This window comes from Pyricularia oryzae, chromosome 5, assembly GCF_000002495.2.
Source record: "Pyricularia oryzae 70-15 chromosome 5, whole genome shotgun sequence".
In the NCBI taxonomy this organism is placed as follows: domain Eukaryota; kingdom Fungi; phylum Ascomycota; class Sordariomycetes; order Magnaporthales; family Pyriculariaceae; genus Pyricularia; species Pyricularia oryzae.
The window spans coordinates 877,559-895,301 of NC_017852.1; the positions used below are offsets into that span (position 1 = coordinate 877,559).

Consider the following 17,743-nt stretch of genomic DNA (forward strand, 5'->3'; position numbering starts at 1 on the left):
GGCGCCTTTGCTTTGGGGCTTATGAACTTACGTATACTAACTGCCTTTGATCTAAGTATGAGACCTCTTATCAAAGTGCCAGACCCCAGCCTCTCCAATCATTTTGAATGAAACGAGTCACGAAAAAAGCTTGCACAAGGGCATTCCTTCCCTAGGTACCTACATACAGTACTTGAATCCTTTTTTTCCACCACTTCTCGAGTCTCGGCACGTCTATGCATGCGCTTTCACGGCAGATCGCGCCAGCCCCAGCTCCAATCGAGGACCAAGATCGCCCTCCTCCCGCTTCTTCAGGGTCAGGCTTCCTAGATTTAATATACGGACGGCATGAATACTATCAAGGAGTCTGCCAATAGCGGGGAAACGTCGGAGTCCCGGGGCGTGCAGACTGATGTGCAGAGATTGCACGAAGAAAGAAAAAAAAAAACCATCCCGATTTCCGACACCTACCGTACGTTGCGTACGGTACTTCTACAACAACCCAACCACAATCGCTGAATCACGCTCCTCATGGGCGGTCAGGTGTCTAAAACATAATGAGCTATCTTGAGATCAATTCTCTGTGCGATCCATCACCCAGCCTTTCGAGTGGAAACAACACGAAAGAAGTTTGTTAGTGCTGGCTAAACTCGAGACATTATGGACGTGCCAACAGCACCGATGAAAACAAGTGGCCGACTTTTTTGTTGGTTGTTTTCTTTTCTCCTCTGCCACCGCTATTTGCGCTGACATCTGCACGCCTTTCAATATTGTTCTCCATGACACGCAAGCTGAAAGCTGAGTGACGCGACATCAGCACGGAATGCCCGTCAACTCATCTGACATATCCATACTTGTTGATCTTTTGATCTACCTACAACCCATTTGCAGTAGAACAAACAAACAATGGAGGCCAGAATAAAGTGGGCCGATCTCGAGCTTTGCTTACCCGCGTTTCGGCAGACAGTGCTGTGGTGCTTTTTCAGAAGTTTGCAGCCTCCAGGTGCTATGTTTGCGAGAACGAACTGGCTTGAGTGAGGCCTCAGCTCTCACGATTTCTTTGTGCGGAGATACCATAATCCCAATACCATGGAGACCAACCAGCGCAAGCTGTTTGTTTCCCCAGGCCCAATCCACAAATGGCTTTAGTTTGGGTGGACCGACATTTCCGATTGGAACAAGGGTTCCAAGGCTAGTGCCTGCACTCCTATGTTAGCTGGCAGATGCGGGAAGCTCACCCCTGTCTTCTTTTTCATGCTGATGACATGCGAGGTGGGCATCCATCCCACTGCCACAATCCGGTTTTGGTGTTGGTAGCTTGGGTGGTGATTAAACTCGCAGCAAGCAGCAAGCCGGCTTGCCAGCCACACCCGACTACTGATTCTCTGTTATAATGCATCGACGACTCTAGAATTCGACGACGTTGGTTTGGCAAGTCCAGGTCTACCTAGTTAGTTGCATGTACCCAGCCAGACAAAGCCACGCTTATTGGTTCCGATCACATGTTGGATAGGCCATTACCCGGTACTGGTCATATTTGGCATTAATCCCATTCTTCAAGATCCCGAACGTCCTTCTCCGAGCTGTGGATTTCCCTTATCATCAGCTCCCACCCTTCCAGATCCTGTTTCCCAATCCAGCAGAATCTCGCCTAAGATTCATGTTTATATGAGGGACTGCTCACCCGAGGCCGTTTTTTTTTCTTCGATCCGTTGTTCAGTGATACATCATCTCTGGCCAATTCCATTGCATCACGGCATCTTCCGCCTAAGTTAAAGGCTTTCCTTCACCAAGATGGCCAATGCTTCACTCGTCGCCCCGCGCCCGCCTCCCCATGGCGAGTATACCCTGGAGGCACTACGTCCGAGGAAGAGATTACAGAAGCCCTGTCTGAAGCAGCCGAAACAACAACCTTCCACTGATACTACCGGCCCCGCCGCAAGCCCGAGTCCCGTCAAAAGCAAAGCCTCCCGTGGAACGAGATTATGGGATCGGGCACGCACACCACCCCTTCAGACTATCCCACCTCAGCCTGATCTGAGCGATGCGAAGTGGGCGGATTATCTTCACCGATCGCCCTCGATCGGATGCCCAGAGCACAAAGATGGCATGGTCGACATAATACCCGAGTTTGCCCACCTAGGAGTCCACAGATTAGAGCGAAGGTCGCAGATGGAGTCTCACTACAGCACACCGGACTCTATCACCTCGACCGAGTCGGCCAGGCTCCGGACACACGCAAAAACCCCTGTTTTCCGTATAGGACAGCTTGAGGGCACCGCGGCACGCATGAAGCGTCAACTCAAACGACAAAGTGCCGAGGTAGGCTCTTTGGACTTTGAACGGTCGACCAAAAGTTCTCCCTGGCGAAGCCCACGCTCAGCACCCCTACCAGGCCTCCGTCACTTGCAGGGGAGGAGCCTACCACCTCTGCCCGGACGCAAACGCAGCCGAAGTGAATTAACAATCAGTTCACCCTTGCCCGGAAGATGGCGCAGTCCGAGTGACTTGACATCGGTCGACCCACCCCAGGTCGGACGATGGCGTAGTCCAAGTGATGTGTCATCGGTCGACTCGTCCCTGCCCGGACGACAACGCAGTCCGAGTGACTTCTCGTCGGTTGATTTACCCCCGACCGGAAGGTGGCGCAGTCCAAGTGACCTGTCATCGGTCGGCTCCGTCCCGAGCGGAAGATGGCGGAGCCGAAGTGACTTGTCATCAGTTGGCTCGCCGCCACCCCTCGAACGAGGCGGCCAATCACCAGTGTCAGAAGCTGGCACGCTCGTCTCATTTGACGACGAAACCATTTACTTCAGGCCAACATCGTTCTGTATGGAGGAGCCTACATCAGCCCCGGTGAAACCTTTTGAGCATCCGAGGGACCCACCCAAAGCACCGAGCAGCCCCGCGCAGACGAGCATCGGCTTGCAGATATGCCTTGAGCTTCTCACTCGAGAACTCTCGTCGACAATACACGAGAGGGCAAGTCGCTCGTCCAGTACCACCCAGTCCCAACTGCAGGTCTGGGTCATGATCGAGGCCTACGAGAGACTGCGGGAACAACTAGTTTCAGAGCAGTCCATGCGCTTGTCGCCAGACGACTCTCGAGCTGCCGAAACTATGATTAACACATGGCTACGTGCGCTATGCGCTATTCATGAATCGTTGACGAAGAGGCAACGGACAGGGTGCGGTGACAGCGATGGTTTGCCAAGAGAGGATCTTGACTAGACTCTAGTTGGTCAAGACGGATGCTCGATGTTGGGTATTTCTGACGTCCAGAAGTTTGTATTACAAGAATGAATGATGTCTCCAGTCTTGAGCGTCACGTCATGATACCAATGAAAGGTATATGGAGATGTGGGGCTGATGTGTTTACGACTTGGAAGTTTTACTGTTACGATAACACGATGGGGACATGGAATGGGAAATGTTCTCGACTCACTTTTTCTTTTGTTCACTCACTTACGACATAAACCTAGTTCTAGTTCTCTTTTGTATTTAAATCATTTACAAGTTTTGACGGACAATTGTGGCCAAAGGCCAGTGTTATGGTGGAGGTTGAGATCTTGCTAAGATCGATGAATGAGATCATACCGACAGGGATATGTCTCCACTCTTGGCCAGGGTCTCATGGTCTGTGCGGGTGCAGCTCCAAGTCATTCATTTGTCTCCACAAATTGATGGCACACCCGTGTCTGCCGTTCAACCTTCAAAGAAGAAAGCGTTTCAGTTCGTCGGTCAGCACCCAGTCATGGACGACGATGATTTCGGAGCCGACGATGACTTTATTCAGGCCCTTGCAGGGGTTGATGCTGGGCCTTCGCGCAGTGCTCGGCCACAGCCGCAGCAGCAGCAGCAGCAGCAGCAGGCACAGGCCCAACGTGTAGCAGCAGGAGGAGCTTCGTCAAGGATCCAGCAGCCGACTCCGCAGCGAGTCGACAAAGCTCCGCCGCCGGCTGCAAATGGCGGCGCCGCCAAGATCGTGCAGCCGACGCCGCAGGCACTCCCGTCCAAATCGTCCGGGTCCTCGATTCTTGTGTCGCCTAGGCAGAAGAGCAACCCTGTGCTCGAGTGGATCAAGTCGGTGCCCTGGGAATACAGCGATATTCCAGCGGACTATGTGCTTGGCTTGACGACATGTGCCCTATTCCTAAGGTAAAGTTATGCATGTGCGAGATTTCGCCAGTGAGGAGTCATGTAAAACAGACGTTTAAGGAGGACCTACCAAGAGTTTGAGCTGATGAATCCCTGCTACCTCTTTTCTTCGTCCTCGTCGTACAGCCTCAAGTACCACAGGCTGCACCCAGAGTACATTTACACTCGTATCCGCAACCTGCAGGGCAAGTTCAACATGCGCATACTGCTCACCATGGTCGACATACCGAACCACGAGGAGGCGCTACGGGAGCTGTCCAAGACGTCGCTGGTCAACGACGTGACGCTGATGTTGTGCTGGTCGTCGCACGAGGCAGCCCGCTACCTGGAGCTGTACAAGTCATACGAGCACGCCAGCTTCGCGGCCATCCGCGCTCCCCCATCAACCGGCTACGCTGAGAAGCTGGTCGAGTTCGTGACGGTGCCACGCGCCATCAACAAGTCCGACGCCGTGGCCCTGGTCAGCACTTTTGGCAGCCTGAGGAACGCCATCAACGCCGACCCGGACCAGGTCGCTGCCGTCAGCGGCTGGGGTGAGCGCAAGGTCAAGGCATGGTGCAAGGTGGTGGAGCAGCCGTTTAGGGTCAAGAAGGCCGGGGCCGGGAGGAAGAAGGGTCCCGCCGCGGTGCCGCTGAGGGAGAGCGTAGGTGGCAGCCGCGCGGGAGCGACGCAGCAGGCACGCATTCCTAGCCAGACTCAGATCTGGAACCCGAACATCGCCGATGTGGACGACGAGGATGCCATGCTCGAAGCTGCACTCGAGGAGTCGAGGAGGATGTCTGGCATGGAAACCAACAGTGCGGTGCAGAACGAGGATACAAACGCTACAGAAGGAGTCGATGACGGTAGCGGCAGCGCTGGTGCTACCGAAGCAGCTGCTCCAAAGAACAAGGAGCAGCTCAGCGACGGGATAGCAGCGGCCTTGGCGAGGCTGCGTGAAAATGGTTGATGTCACTGCATGGACAATCTTGTCAACCAAACAGCACGCCCGGTTTTTCAACCCCTCACAACAAAGACCCCGAGGTGGCCGATATTTGCGGCCGAAGGAGTATGTTGATCTCTTCTAGTTTCGCGAGTGTGACCGCTCAACACCCCAAAGGCCGGTCACGCGCTCCCACCCCATCCGGAAGGTGGTTTGGCCAAGTGATGATCTGGACATGGCGGCTCGCCAATCGATTCAAGACGGGATGTGTACTTGGCCAAGAGGGAAATGATATTACAAGTGGAAGAAAGAAATCTAATAACATGAGCCAGTATAGAACCAGAAGAATCCGTCTTGCAATACATCTAATTCGTAATTGCCATGCGCGACTGATGCTGGATGCAGAGGATTTATCGAGGACTAACATACCATTTTCTGTCTAGATCTAGATTATGTTGTCGTATGTTTTCCCGTTGGACCTCCCCTTTTAGTACAGCATATTCCTACCCACACCAACGATGCAGTTTTCTACTGTACGACTGTCATTCGTCACATTGTCGGATTGTTTGTGCAGATGTCTTGCATGGGATGACGAGCGCCACGGCGCTAGCATCCGTCACAAGGCCCGAGTGGGTGGGTTCGCACCGCCAGTTCAAGTTACCAGGGTCCCCCAAGGCACGCGATATCACAAAAGTCGGAGTAAAAATGTCTTTCGGGGTAGTCTTGTGGAGGGAGAAGAAGCTTGTCATCAATATGACAACTGGTAAAGGTCGCATTTTTCCCTCGGCAACGTATGAAAACCCCGGACTGGGCAGGGCAGGATTTGTGCGGGGTTTTGTTTGGGTGGTCACATCTCGTCGAACCTGCATATTGTTGTTGTCTTGTCATTTGCTAGCGCCTGGTCACATATAACCTTGTTTTGTTTTGTTTTCGTTTTCGTTTTTTTTTTTTTTTTTTTTTTTAAAAAAAAAAAAGTTCCGCTGTGCACGCGACGTGTTTTTTGTTGGGTTCAGAGAAGATGTTGTTGTCTCGCAGTTGGAGATTTTGGTTTGGAACTTTGTTTTTTGATCATTGGTCCCATGGGTATGGTTTGGAATGCATTCTATCTCTAATGGCGGTCATGGTGGGATCGCTCAACGACTAGAAAATAGGAGAAAGGACTGTAGCCGTAAAAGGCTGAAAGGTTGATTTCTACGTGTATAAGGCCGAAGCAGGGGGGAGGATTGGCTCGGAATGGCGGCGCCTTAATTACATACTATTTAAACAGCGCGGCCGTCTAATGAAAGCCACTTAATGCTTTCATGGGGTGGGCTCTAAGTCGAGTCGGTATACTACTAACACGGAAAGGGATTCTTGCTTCTTTTTGGACAGCTCGAGCTGCTGTAAAAGTCATGCGATGTTGAACAAATTCATCTGCAGATTTGCTTCTTTGTTGTTCCTGATTCATCTAGCAAGTGGCGCATGCAGCCTCGCAAAGGTTCCTTCTTGGCTTTGCGACTTTTTTGTTGGTCTTGACACCCTCCAGCCTTGAGTACAGGGTACAACCTTGATGCCAACCAGGAACCTGCCGGTATCTGGGTCGCGTCAAAGGCAAACAAGTTTCCGAATCACGGCCTTTTTTGCTTGCTTCTTCCTCCTGTCCAATACTTCGACCTTTTTGTTTTTTGCCTTGCGTCATTTACTTGCTACTGTGTGTTTTAAATATAAAGATTTTATATGTATGTATTTTACTAATATAACTTGATCAAAAATATTAGTGACTTGTTCTATTTGTACTTTACAAAAGTCCCTCCCATTCTTGCCAGCTCCTGAGTAGGTAAAAAATAAGAAAAATATAAGAAAAAAAAGCGTCAGAGGGTGAAAAATGCACAATAAAAAGGGTAATACAAGCAAGCCCGCTTTTGTCAGATTTATCACCGCCAAAAGCCAAAGCCGCATGTACATTACTTTTCTTCTCTCTATTTCCCATGTGGCCCGCTAGGGCAACAGGGAAGAATGAGAGTTTGGATTGAACCAGGTCAGAAATGATCTGTTTCCATAGGTACTCGAGGTAGGCCTGGTTCGAGAGCTGGTGCCAATATTTGGCTGCAGTCAACTCGTGTGCAACGTGCCTCTGTTCATTCCATTTCCTGACAATGTTACCTTGTGTAAGGTAGTAGGGCTTGAGTACCGTAGGAACGGAGTAGGTAGGTAGGTACCTACTAAATTGTACCCCAACCACAAGTGGGTTATGCATATAGTACATGGGCTAAATACCAAAACCAAGTTTACTTCGGGTCCAAGTATCCCCTGATCACTTCCGATTCGGGCAGGTCCCATCCAGGTGGCTTGGGGCATCACAATTAGACTTTCCGACCTTAATCGGGTGCAAGAGCCTCCCAAGCCTCCCGCCTTTGAGTTGCGCCTGACTTGGGCACCTCTTTCCTTGACAGTAGTACCTGCACGCGTCTGAGTGAATCTAGAAACATCAATCTACTCGTTGTCTTTGTTACCAAGCGAGATTTAGCTTCTTTTTTGGCGACTAACCTCAACTGACCCAGTCGGAAAGAATCTCATCAAAAAAAATCCCTTTACGTGATGAAAATGTCTCATCTTTCCCATTTCCATCCCACTTTGCTTAGTATCGCTGAACAGCACAGAAGATCAAATATTGAAAAGTCTGGCTAGATCAGGGATCGTCAACAAAGAAGCTCGGGGCGGACAAGGGCCGTGAGCCGCCGTTTGTTGACATGGCGGTGTTCATGAGACGACATGGACTCGAATACAATAGTTCCAGCGAAGTTGGGCCGGTCTCTTCGCATTCACCCCTGTTGTAGTATTACTTTCATTTTTTTTCTCTCTCTCTCTCTCCTTCTCTCAGGCAGTGTCTGGCTGACCTTTGTCGGCTCACCAGATTCGAAGTTGCATTGGAGAGGATTCCCTTCTCCTCCTCGCACCTACCTTGCCTCCTCCTTCCTTACCTACTACTTACTCCACGTCCCCACACCCCGGGTCATTTGCTCGATCTGCCGGGTGTTCCCATGGCCCCCCTGGTGGGTGTCCTCTGATCCACCCGGCCCGGTTCGTCTCAATGACATCCCTACCCTACCTATCTTATAAGACGCCCCCGAGCCCAAGCAGGTTCTTTTCTTTTGTAGACTTTTCCCCCCGAATATGTCCTCCCATCCCACCTGACTATTCCCCCCCCCCCCCCCCACGAGGCGTCGAGAAGGCTGTCACTGACCGCTTAGGTCTGGTCCTCGTCTCGTCATCACGCGTCTTGGCCCTCTCTATTGTGTGTTGTAGAAACCATTTATCATCCCGTACCACACGCCCTGTGCATCCTATCTCACCCTCCTTCTCTTCCTCCTCCTTATCTCAGGGAATACCTCATCTAGCCCCATAAGCTAGCAGAAACAAAATCAAAGGTGTTTTATATCCTTTTAAGATGCGGCACATGCGACTCGGAGACTTGTTGTCCTTTATAGGGCTCGCGTCGCTCACCTTTGCGTCGCCCCTGACCAAGCGGGCGATCCAGTACTCGCCAAACCCTGAAAAGGCCGAGGCAGTCAAGGCTGCCTTCCGCAGGAGTTGGGATGGCTACATGCAACATGCTTTTCCACACGACACGTTGAGGCCGGTCTCTCAAGGCTGGGCTGATGACAGGTAAGGCTTTCTAGTGGTTTTTCTTGGACCTTTTTTTTGGCCCTTTTTTATTTTTTTATTTTTGTGTATATATTGGCCCTAAAGATTTCTTACCTGAGATGGTATGCAAGAGAATTCATGAGGACATTATACTGATGTGTAGCTTCACAGGAATGGTTGGGGTGCCAGTGCGGTGGATGCCTTTGGCACGGCCATTGTCATGGACGAGGAGGCGATTGTTCAGCAGATCTTGGACTTTGTACCCACTATCGACTTTGACAAGACTTCAACAGAAGTTTCTCTGTTTGAGACGACGATCCGCTATCTTGGAGGTCTGGTCTCAGGTAAGATCCTCACTTTATACTGTAACACATAAGCCTTCTTATGATAATAACTTACCCTGCAATCTAGCATACGACCTCCTGACGGAGCCCAATGGCAAGCACGCAACGGGCAACGAGACCTTGGTCAAGGCGGTGCTCTCACAGGCAGAGCGACTGGCGACCAACCTCAAGTTCGCCTTCGACACGCCCTCCGGCATCCCCGACAACTCGGTCTACTTCAACCCGTCAAGGAGGGGCGGGTCGCAAACCAACGGGATCGCAACCATCGGCACCCTGCAGCTCGAATGGACACGGCTGGGTGATCTGACAGGCAACCCCGTATTTACAGAGCTGGCGCTGAAGGCCAACTCGTATCTTCTCGACCCGAAACCGGCACTCGGCGAGCCATTCCCCGGCCTCCTCGGGACCAACGTCAACATCACGACGGGCCTGTTTACTGATGGTAACGGCGGATGGGGCGGTGGCACTGACAGCTTTTACGAGTACCTCATCAAGATGTACCTGTACGATCCCGAACGCTTTGGTCAGTACAGAGACCGGTGGGTGCTGGCTGCCGACTCGAGTATCAAGTACATGGCGTCACACCCATCTACACGCCCTGACTTGACGTTCCTGGCTGAGTGGAGGGATACTTCTTTACGTTACATCTCGCAGCATCGTAAGTCTTGTTTGCGCTCATGATTTTATTCGGCTCTCGGTTCACCAAAGCCTACGGTACTGACAAGAAAACAGTTGCGTGTTTCGATGGTGGCAACTTCATCCTGGGAGGCTTGACGCTCCAGAACCAGAAGTACGTCGACTTTGGCCTCGCACTCACCAACGCCTGCCACGAGACATACATCCAGACGGTTACAGGGATCGGCCCCGAGGTCTTCCGCTGGCAGGACGCATCCGCCGCCAACAGCAGCACAAACCCGCCAGCCCCAGCAGGGCTCCAGGAGTTTTACAAGCGTGCAGGCTTCTGGATCCCACCTTCCAACGACATCGGCGGCGCGGCGATCTACCAGCTGCGGCCCGAGGTGATTGAATCCTTCTACTACGCGTACCGGGCCACGGGCGACACAAAGTACCAGGACTGGGCCTGGGAGGCCTTTCTCAGCATCAACCGCACCTGCGCCGCCGGCACGGCATACTCGTCCATCAGTGACGTCAACGCACCTGGCGGCGGTAGCTCCTTGGACTTCCAGGAGAGCTTCTGGTTCGCCGAGACCATGAAGTACTCATACCTCATCCACGCCGAGGACGCGCCGTGGCAGGTCAAGGCCGACCGTACCAACGGATGGGTGTTCAACACAGAGGCGCACCCTATCAAGGTCCACGGACGACCGGGTTAAGATTCTTTTTATATCATTACGTGTTATGTTTTTCATTTGATCCTGTCGAGCCCTGAGAGGCGAGGAATGACCTATCTATATATTATCTAGTGAGTTAACTGCATGCATGACCAGTCCTGGCTGTGTATGTTGGATGAGGTCTCTTTTATGCTTCGTTAGATGATTGGCATACGAGACGGTAACATCGAGCATCGCATAGTATATGAAGTCTCGATAGAAACAGTATTAATTGGTATTAATACAGAGAGAGTATTGAAATGAATCGTGACTGATTTCAATAGTCGAAAAAAAAGAGAAGCCCGGATCATGAATTTTGGTTTCCCCCCAGTTCATCCAACGGCCTTAACTTATCCCCTGAACGCCAAGACCTGACTGCCAACATAATCTAGTCGGTCGTAATGCTAATAAAAGAGAAACAAAAGAAACAATGAAGAAATAGAAATAGGGACGATAGGTCGCACCAACACATATGGAAAGGAAAACAAAAGAGAGAAGAACCAGCACAGCAATGAACAGCATCAAGCAGCAGCCCCCGTCAGAGGCCCACCACCACCGGCCTCGGCCATGGGATTGAACAACTTGACGAGCATCATGGCAGCCGCCGCGGCCGCGCCACCGACGACGACCATCTGCACGGCACCGACCAGCCCCTTGCGCACGCACCTCTGGCCGGCCCAACCGGTCACGAAGCACGTCTTGGCGTAGCCAAACGAAAACAGCGCGACGGCCATGACGGCCACGCTGATGGACCAGGCGCGGTGCAGATCCTCGGGGCCCGACACGATGACGTACGGCAGCAGCGGCAGCAGGCCGCCCAGGAAGTAGCCCAGCGCGATGGTCAGGCCCGACACGAGGGCGCGCGACGACTCGGGCTCGGGCTCGCGGTGGTGAAAGTGCATCAAGAAGTCGGGCAGGAGCTTGGAGTCGGGCGCGGTGGAGATGTGGGCGGCCAGCGCGTCGACGGTCGGCTTGGGCACGTCGTAGGGCGCAAAGACGGCGCGCACGGCTTCGAGGGTCGCCTCCGGGTCGGTGTTGATCATGTGGGTGGTCTGGGATAGTGTTTCTTGGTATGATGCGCTGTAGAGGGCCGGTGTTAGTTTTTTTTGGGGGTTCTGCTTGTGTATCTCGAGGGGCGCACAAGAAGAAAAAGAAAAAAAAGCTTACATTTCGCTCTTGGCACCCAAGTAGCCGCCCAAACCCATAGAGATGGCGCCGGCGATGAGTTCAGCCAGGCCACCGTAGATGACGATGCGGGTGTCGTCGAGGGCCGAGAGGCCAGCCGTCAGGGCAAAAGGGACAGTGAGACCATCCGACAAGCCGATGGTGGCGTCGGATATTATGCGGGCGCTGATACGGCGCGACGACGACGATGCAGTAGATGCCTGGCTGTCTGTGCTGCCGAGCGTGTGGCTACTGGTCTGCGATTCGAGGTCGTCGTCCTCGGCCGGTCTTCTCCTGCCGCCGCCCAGGAGGGGCTCCTGCTCACCGGCCGTCGCTGCTGAGCTGAACGGCGACAGAGTCGAGGGGCTGGAGCTGTTGGTGTTGTTGTCGTTGTTGTTGGGGCCCTCGCTGCGGCAGAGCAGGGCCACGAGGCTCTTTTTGGCGGCCACCAGAGACATGATGACGGCTCTTTTGTGTGAACAAGGGAGGGTATGTGTAGGTGTTTTTTTTTAACAGTCTTTCAGGTTTGGCAGACTGTTTTAGCTGCTGCCTGGAAGACGAGTGTGAAAAAGGGTATCTAGGCGCCGATGCTGAAAGAAGCCCAAGTCCACGCCAGGGACAGGGACAGGCAGGTAGGTCTTGTGGGAATGAAGCTCTGCCGACCTCGAATGCCTTTTAAATAATCCGATACAGAATATCGCAAAAATCAAAATCTGGATGCAATATTCCTCTCAACACACTGATCCGTTGCCTATACTTTGGGTATTCCGGTGATGGGTTCCAACGCTCGGGCACAACTTGGGAAGAACGAAGAGAAGAGACACACGGGGAAAAGAGGTCAGAGCACCCTGAAATATGTCTTCTTTTTTTTCTGGAGAGTGTTCTCTCGTTCCCAGTCGAATGCAGGAACACTTCTTGCGGATCGAATCCACCGGTGCCTTACTTGACGTGAAATAAAATGGCGAATAGACCCCCAAGCCATGGGTTACCTGGCTATACCCGAGTGCTAGACGAGCTCTCTTATACCGAACAAAGAAGTGGTTTTGGCTTCAACAAATGACACGACCGCATTAGTCGAATAAGCAGCAATTGGAAGGGCTGTCATTGGTCAATCAGGACAAAGAAGCTCCCAAGGATCCCGGACGTTTTTGTATTTTCATCTTCGTTTAGCTGCTAGGTGCATCAGGGTGCGTGCCAGTAGTACGTAACATTCTGCTTCTCTCTAAATTGTCCCCCCTGTCTGTGTACAGGCGCAAAAAAAAGAAATCTACGTATCAAGCTTGCCTTTCTCTGGATCTTTCGGTTTTCTTACGGCGCATTTACATGGATAAGGTCTCCAAATGGAAGGTCTTGGCTAATAAAGATCGTAGATGCTGACAATTGAAGACGCCGTGATTGGCTAGAGTGGGCCAGGGTCTTATTTTCGCGCAGCTTCTGCGACAGGGGTCTCCCAGCGGAAAGTATGCCGACTGGATTGACTTTCGGTGCTGCGGCGTAAGCAAACATGAAAAAGTGAATCCGCCCTCGCTTAAAAGTTAGGGACAATCTTGTGACTTGAGCAGCTCGTCATTTCCGTGAAGTCTGAATTGCGGTCAGAAAGGCAGTTGGGTGGGGATAGTGAAAGCCAGAAGAAACTGATGGTATTTTCTGGAGTCAAGGTAAGAAAAATGGGGAACTGTGGTTGCAAAACTTGGAATGACACTCGTTAGTGAAAACTTGTATATGTATACTAGTTCTGGTCCTATCAAGGTTGATGGCAAAGTTGATAGGACAAGCCCCCGACATGAGGAGGCATAGAGCCACCCTTTGTGTTTTTTTTTTTCAGCTTTCCTTCAACATGGGCACTGACGGGCAAAGAACCACCACAGTTTTATATCCCGCAAGCTACTCACGTCCCTCCCGCCTTCACATGGATAGTAAAGGCCAACGTCGACCCCACAGGTTCATCCATAGTTCTGCACCTTATTTGCCGCCCGAGTTTGTCGGATCACCCCCAAAACACTCCCCGTTTGATATCAATATACCCCGCTCGAACCTCGCGCCTTGCGTATATTTCCGAGAAGGCGCATAGAGACGATTCGACGAAATGGTGTTGGCATAAAAATGAGTTGCGTTGACTTCCAAGTCTGAAAAGGGGTAGATGTTGCGATGGGAAAGGAAAGAAAACAAACACGGTCTTGTGCATTTCCACGCCCAATCGCAATTTGTTATTCATGTTTACCTGCTAGGTGACTGATTCGAACATACTGTTCATCGCACACCCAGGCTACAATCTGACAAAGTCGCATGTAGAAGTAAATTGCTTGAACATCTGGCTGGGCTGTGGTGTTGATCCTCGGTCGTCCTAAGGGGGGCTGGCTGGTGGTCACCTCCCCGCAGCATCATCGTCGTCAGGACACATATTGGACCACTACGAATAAATACGTATCTGCGATGATAATGGCACAAGGAAATGACCAGACAGAGTTGCGGAATCCGGAACGTCAAGTCTTATCGTCATCCGTTTTACTTGGACTGAAAGGCTTAGTCGACAGAAGGTTACAATAGGTTTGGATAGAGGAAAAGCAAACATAATCGCGATGGCTCGCTTCCCAGTCATGGCATGAGGCGTAGAGGGGCATCCGATAGCATCACTTCAGGCCAAGCAGCCCGTCATATGTTGGAACAAATCATGCCTGCAAAAGTCACAGTCATCCAGCTTGGAAGTGTTAGTTCTAGATTATGGTAGGGGGAAGTACACTTATACGTTATTCTTGAGACTCCCTTGACTCAAAAAACATCATACAGAGCCAGTGGCATGCACATGCATTTTGCGAACTTGGGTCTCGGTCTTGGTGTTTGATCAGGCCTTCGAGAGTCCGAGCATTGGCTGGATAAAGTCGATGTGTGTAGACTTACTTGGGAACAACGCAACAGCCCTAACCTATGTACAGTTGTTCGATATCATTATGCCTTCGACCTGGTGATCGGGGCTCCAGATTGAGATGGAGGACTCGAAGCATTAATACTTAGATATCCCTCGTTAATATCTCGATTTCTGAGCAAAGTCACCCAGGTCCTGCTGCACCAAGACCATTCATGCTCATGTCGGTGATTCAGCTGGAAAGTGGCACTCCCAGTCTGTATCGTCTTCTTCCGATTTAATTTGAAATTCTCCCACCAGCATTTTCTTGGCAAACAGGACGTCACCCCATACAGCAAAATATGGCCGCGTCGCTGATGCTCTGTTACCTGCCGTCGAGGTATGTACCCACTCGTATATTGATGCTGAAATATAAGCCACCAGAGACAGACACTACCTTGTCTCAGTATAGATTCCGAGCAGCGGTAACTGTTGTTATCAAAAACTACCGTCCACCCGCCGATGTAGCCGAGCTGGGTGTACTGCCCTGGACACGAGAGCGCACCGGGAAGGGGTGTCTCGATGGAATGCAATTTCGACAGTCTTGAAGACTACCAGCAACGCAGGCATGTGTTAAGGTCTTGGCCATGGTCCCAGTAATAGGATAGAGTTCCCCTCCGTGATGTTGAAGGCGTCCCGAGGTGTTTCAGTGTGTTGAAAAAAAGGCCAATATGACCTAACTCGAAAATTTATCGGGCCTCACATTGGTACTCAGGTGGCCCTCGACAGAGATCTGAGGGAGACATGTCCGTTTATGTTTGTCGGATGTCGTTCTTGATGAGCTGAATGCATCAGCATGGATGGGTGGCTAAATGCAACATATCATTATTTTCGTCGGTATAGTCAGTTGGAGAAGCTATCTGCCTCGCTCGCTCTTTGGTTCCATTGTTGGTGTAGGCAACTGGTACCAACTGTAGGCAGGTATGCTTGATTTTGATAGAATCTGTAACCCGAGACGTACACACGGTGCGAAAAAAAAGGCTGTAAATATCTTGGGGCAAAGTAGGTAGGCTTAATAATATGCATGGAGGGACATGCTTTTGTAAGAGATAAAGTTGGAGGGGAGGACACGAAATCCGAAGGTACTTGGGCGAGGTAGGTCAGGTACCTTGTTGTAAGGGTTTATCATGCTTCTGAGAGATGTCAGTTCCGAAGGCCGGTGAAGTGCTTTCACCTTTACTTGCGTGACTGCCTTATTGGTTTGTATGAATAGTAAGAGGCAGGAGCATTTTAAAAATAAACCAGTCAGTTCATTTGGGTTGTCTTATCCGTCGTACCAATGTGTGTTGTACCTACCCTTATGTAGGTGGGCAAATAAAGATGCCGCCTGCCAATAACTTAACTTACTCCGTACTTGATGGGCTGACTCGGCTCATGTCCAGACGGAAGGTAAAGGCTTACCAAACGTGGCGTCATACTGTTTTCACGTGGGTAAGAGCACTGTGGAGTCGATTCGATTGTCTTGGGTTCCTTTCGCTAACAATCAAATCAGACCAAAACATCTTGGCTGATCTCCATCTTGATCGAGGGCAAACATCAATCGACCCGGGGTTGATCATGTTAACCGAATAAAATATCTGTTCGCACGCACTAGCAGCAGATCAGTAAGCGAGATGGGATGCCAACTTTGAAAGTTGTTCGCTTGAAATAATTTAACCATGTTGTTACCTTGCAAGCTTGCAAGGCTTCCTTCTCATACAAAATTTTGCTAATAGTAGACTAATTAAGTCTCCAACAAAGCGCCGATACTGACTGAAGCTTGTTTCGTTTACACTTCACCTAGAAACAACCGTCCAAGGTCAGTGGAAAAAAAAAATTGTACAATGTTTGACAGGCTTTCCGTGCCATGAGTTCATCCTGACTCTTCAACAGGGCTGTCCCTTGGGTTGGCCTCCAGCTCATTGAGCCTCAGCCTGGCCCTACGCATTAATTCGGGTCTATCTACCACAATTGGAACACAAGCATCCACTTTTCCAGGCGAGGCAGTACAGCGACAGGTGTCGTTCTCATTCTGATTTTGAAACGCCTGCAGATCATCCACCAGGTTGAAGCCTGGGTCTTTCGGGCTAATTACAGAGCTACACGGTGAAGAATAGGAGAATCGTTGACCCTCGATGAGGTCTCGAGACTAAGGAGGTAGGTAACCAAGGTAGTTATGTAACAACACAGTCTTTGTGAACCGCGCTCTGTTTGGCGTTTGTAATGGTCTCGCGTTCGCGTTGATCTCCACCCTTTTACCACATACAGTCGACTACCTAGGTATGTAGGTGGTAGGTAAGGTACTAATCTTGACGAAACACTTCTATCATTCTTTTTTTTGCGCTTAACCGGCCAAGGGATTGATACGCCTTTTACCAAGCAAACCCATCGTTGCATCCAAACTCCTCGCTAGCATAATGGGTTTGTTGTTCTTTATTTATTTTCTTTAACCACTTTGCCACAATATTAGATCAGAGAACCCATGGGTTTTTTTGAACAGCATCCAATCTTTGGCCGTGGAGACACCGGGCTTTATTAAGCCCAACCAAGGATTTGTCGGACCCTCCCGTCGCACCTCCAACAGGAGGGTCCCAGTTTCACGACAAAACGCCAAGATTTTGGAAATGGAAGCAAGCATGTCATAACCAATTTCATCAGGCGCCGTCGAGCCGTGAAATCGGTAAACGAACCGCCGTGGTTATCCTCGAAAAGGGCATTGTGCGCTTTGCGCTTTTGCGGATTGAAATCAATTTGACGCCAAGCGAAAAAGTTGATTGCTGATCCAACAAAGGGGAATCTGGGGAATCGAAAAGAGGAAGAGAAAAGAAAAAACCAGAGACGGTTCAAACGGCCGAGTTGTGTAACAGCGGCTAACATGGATAACAACAGGAAACAAACCAATAATACATCAGACCGAATTGACGGCATCAATAATAGCATAGGTTGATAATTATCCTACCACACCATGTTCGGAGCTGACTATCTGAATGAAATTAAAATCCAGCAGGCTCCTAGTTCTAGAATAGTATGGCAAATGTACAAAAAAGTTCACCTCCATCTAATTACAGTACATCCCACTGGCCGGTCCGTGGAAATGTACTGTAGACAAAAACGCCTGGCATTCAGATGAGAAAGGGCCAAGAGAATGCACATTTACCATGTGAGCTCAACCAAATCTCCCACGATTCCCACCCCATTGCTAAGGAGGTTTTCTTTTTGTTACTTTTCTCAAAGTCTACTTCGGCATCATGTCCGAACCCCGAGCGTGTATCCCTTACCCTTTATAACAAATGGGTCGCGAAACACTTGACGACCACCAATCACAAGGCTTGGTGAGTGA

General features: G+C 50.6%; 5 protein-coding genes across 5 annotated transcripts; 4 read left to right on the top strand and 1 right to left on the bottom strand.

Moving 5' to 3' along the window:
* Positions 1-1,773: 1,773 nt before the first annotated feature.
* Positions 1,774-3,210, top strand: MGG_14639 (uncharacterized protein; the record flags this gene model as incomplete). Its single annotated transcript, XM_003717901.1, has 1 exon — positions 1,774-3,210. The coding sequence occupies one exon, from the start codon at positions 1,774-1,776 to the stop codon at positions 3,208-3,210; it is 1,437 nt and encodes a 478-aa protein (XP_003717949.1).
* A 452-nt stretch (positions 3,211-3,662) lies between these two features.
* MGG_14640 (mating-type switching protein swi10) lies at positions 3,663-5,490 on the top strand. Its single transcript, XM_003717902.1, has 2 exons — positions 3,663-4,137; positions 4,264-5,490. The coding sequence occupies exons 1-2, from the start codon at positions 3,734-3,736 to the stop codon at positions 5,084-5,086; spliced, it is 1,227 nt and encodes a 408-aa protein (XP_003717950.1). The 5' UTR covers positions 3,663-3,733; the 3' UTR covers positions 5,087-5,490.
* Positions 5,491-8,079: 2,589 nt separating this feature from the next.
* Positions 8,080-10,361, top strand: MGG_00994 (mannosyl-oligosaccharide 1,2-alpha-mannosidase IC; the record flags this gene model as incomplete). The annotated part of the gene is made up of 5 exons (XM_003717903.1): positions 8,080-8,091; positions 8,487-8,704; positions 8,855-9,027; positions 9,095-9,685; positions 9,760-10,361. The coding sequence occupies 5 exons, from the start codon at positions 8,080-8,082 to the stop codon at positions 10,359-10,361; spliced, it is 1,596 nt and encodes a 531-aa protein (XP_003717951.1).
* A 192-nt stretch (positions 10,362-10,553) lies between these two features.
* MGG_00993 (vacuolar iron transporter Ccc1) lies at positions 10,554-12,794 on the bottom strand. Its single transcript, XM_003717904.1, has 2 exons — positions 11,526-12,794; positions 10,554-11,438 (listed from the first exon to the last, which is right to left on the bottom strand). Exons 1-2 carry the CDS (start codon positions 11,978-11,980, stop codon positions 10,880-10,882), a joined length of 1,014 nt encoding a protein of 337 aa, XP_003717952.1. The 5' UTR covers positions 11,981-12,794; the 3' UTR covers positions 10,554-10,879.
* Positions 12,795-14,726: 1,932 nt separating this feature from the next.
* On the top strand, positions 14,727-14,972 carry MGG_17331 (uncharacterized protein; the record flags this gene model as incomplete). The annotated part of the gene is made up of 2 exons (XM_003717905.1): positions 14,727-14,764; positions 14,837-14,972. 2 exons carry the CDS (start codon positions 14,727-14,729, stop codon positions 14,970-14,972), a joined length of 174 nt encoding a protein of 57 aa, XP_003717953.1.
* Positions 14,973-17,743: the final 2,771 nt, after the last annotated feature.

Bases quoted from the DNA above. Each gene is read 5' to 3' on its own strand.
- MGG_14640 (XM_003717902.1), top strand. From the start codon at position 3,734: ATGGACGACGATGATTTCGGAGCCGACGATGACTTTATTCAGGCCCTT. The intron at 4,138-4,263 runs GTAAAGTTATGC...CTCGTCGTACAG, and splicing joins ACATGTGCCCTATTCCTAAG to CCTCAAGTACCACAGGCTGC.
- MGG_00993 (XM_003717904.1), bottom strand. From the start codon at position 11,980: ATGTCTCTGGTGGCCGCCAAAAAGAGCCTCGTGGCCCTGCTCTGCCGC. The intron at 11,439-11,525 runs GTAAGCTTTTTT...GGCCCTCTACAG, and splicing joins TTGGGTGCCAAGAGCGAAAT to CGCATCATACCAAGAAACAC.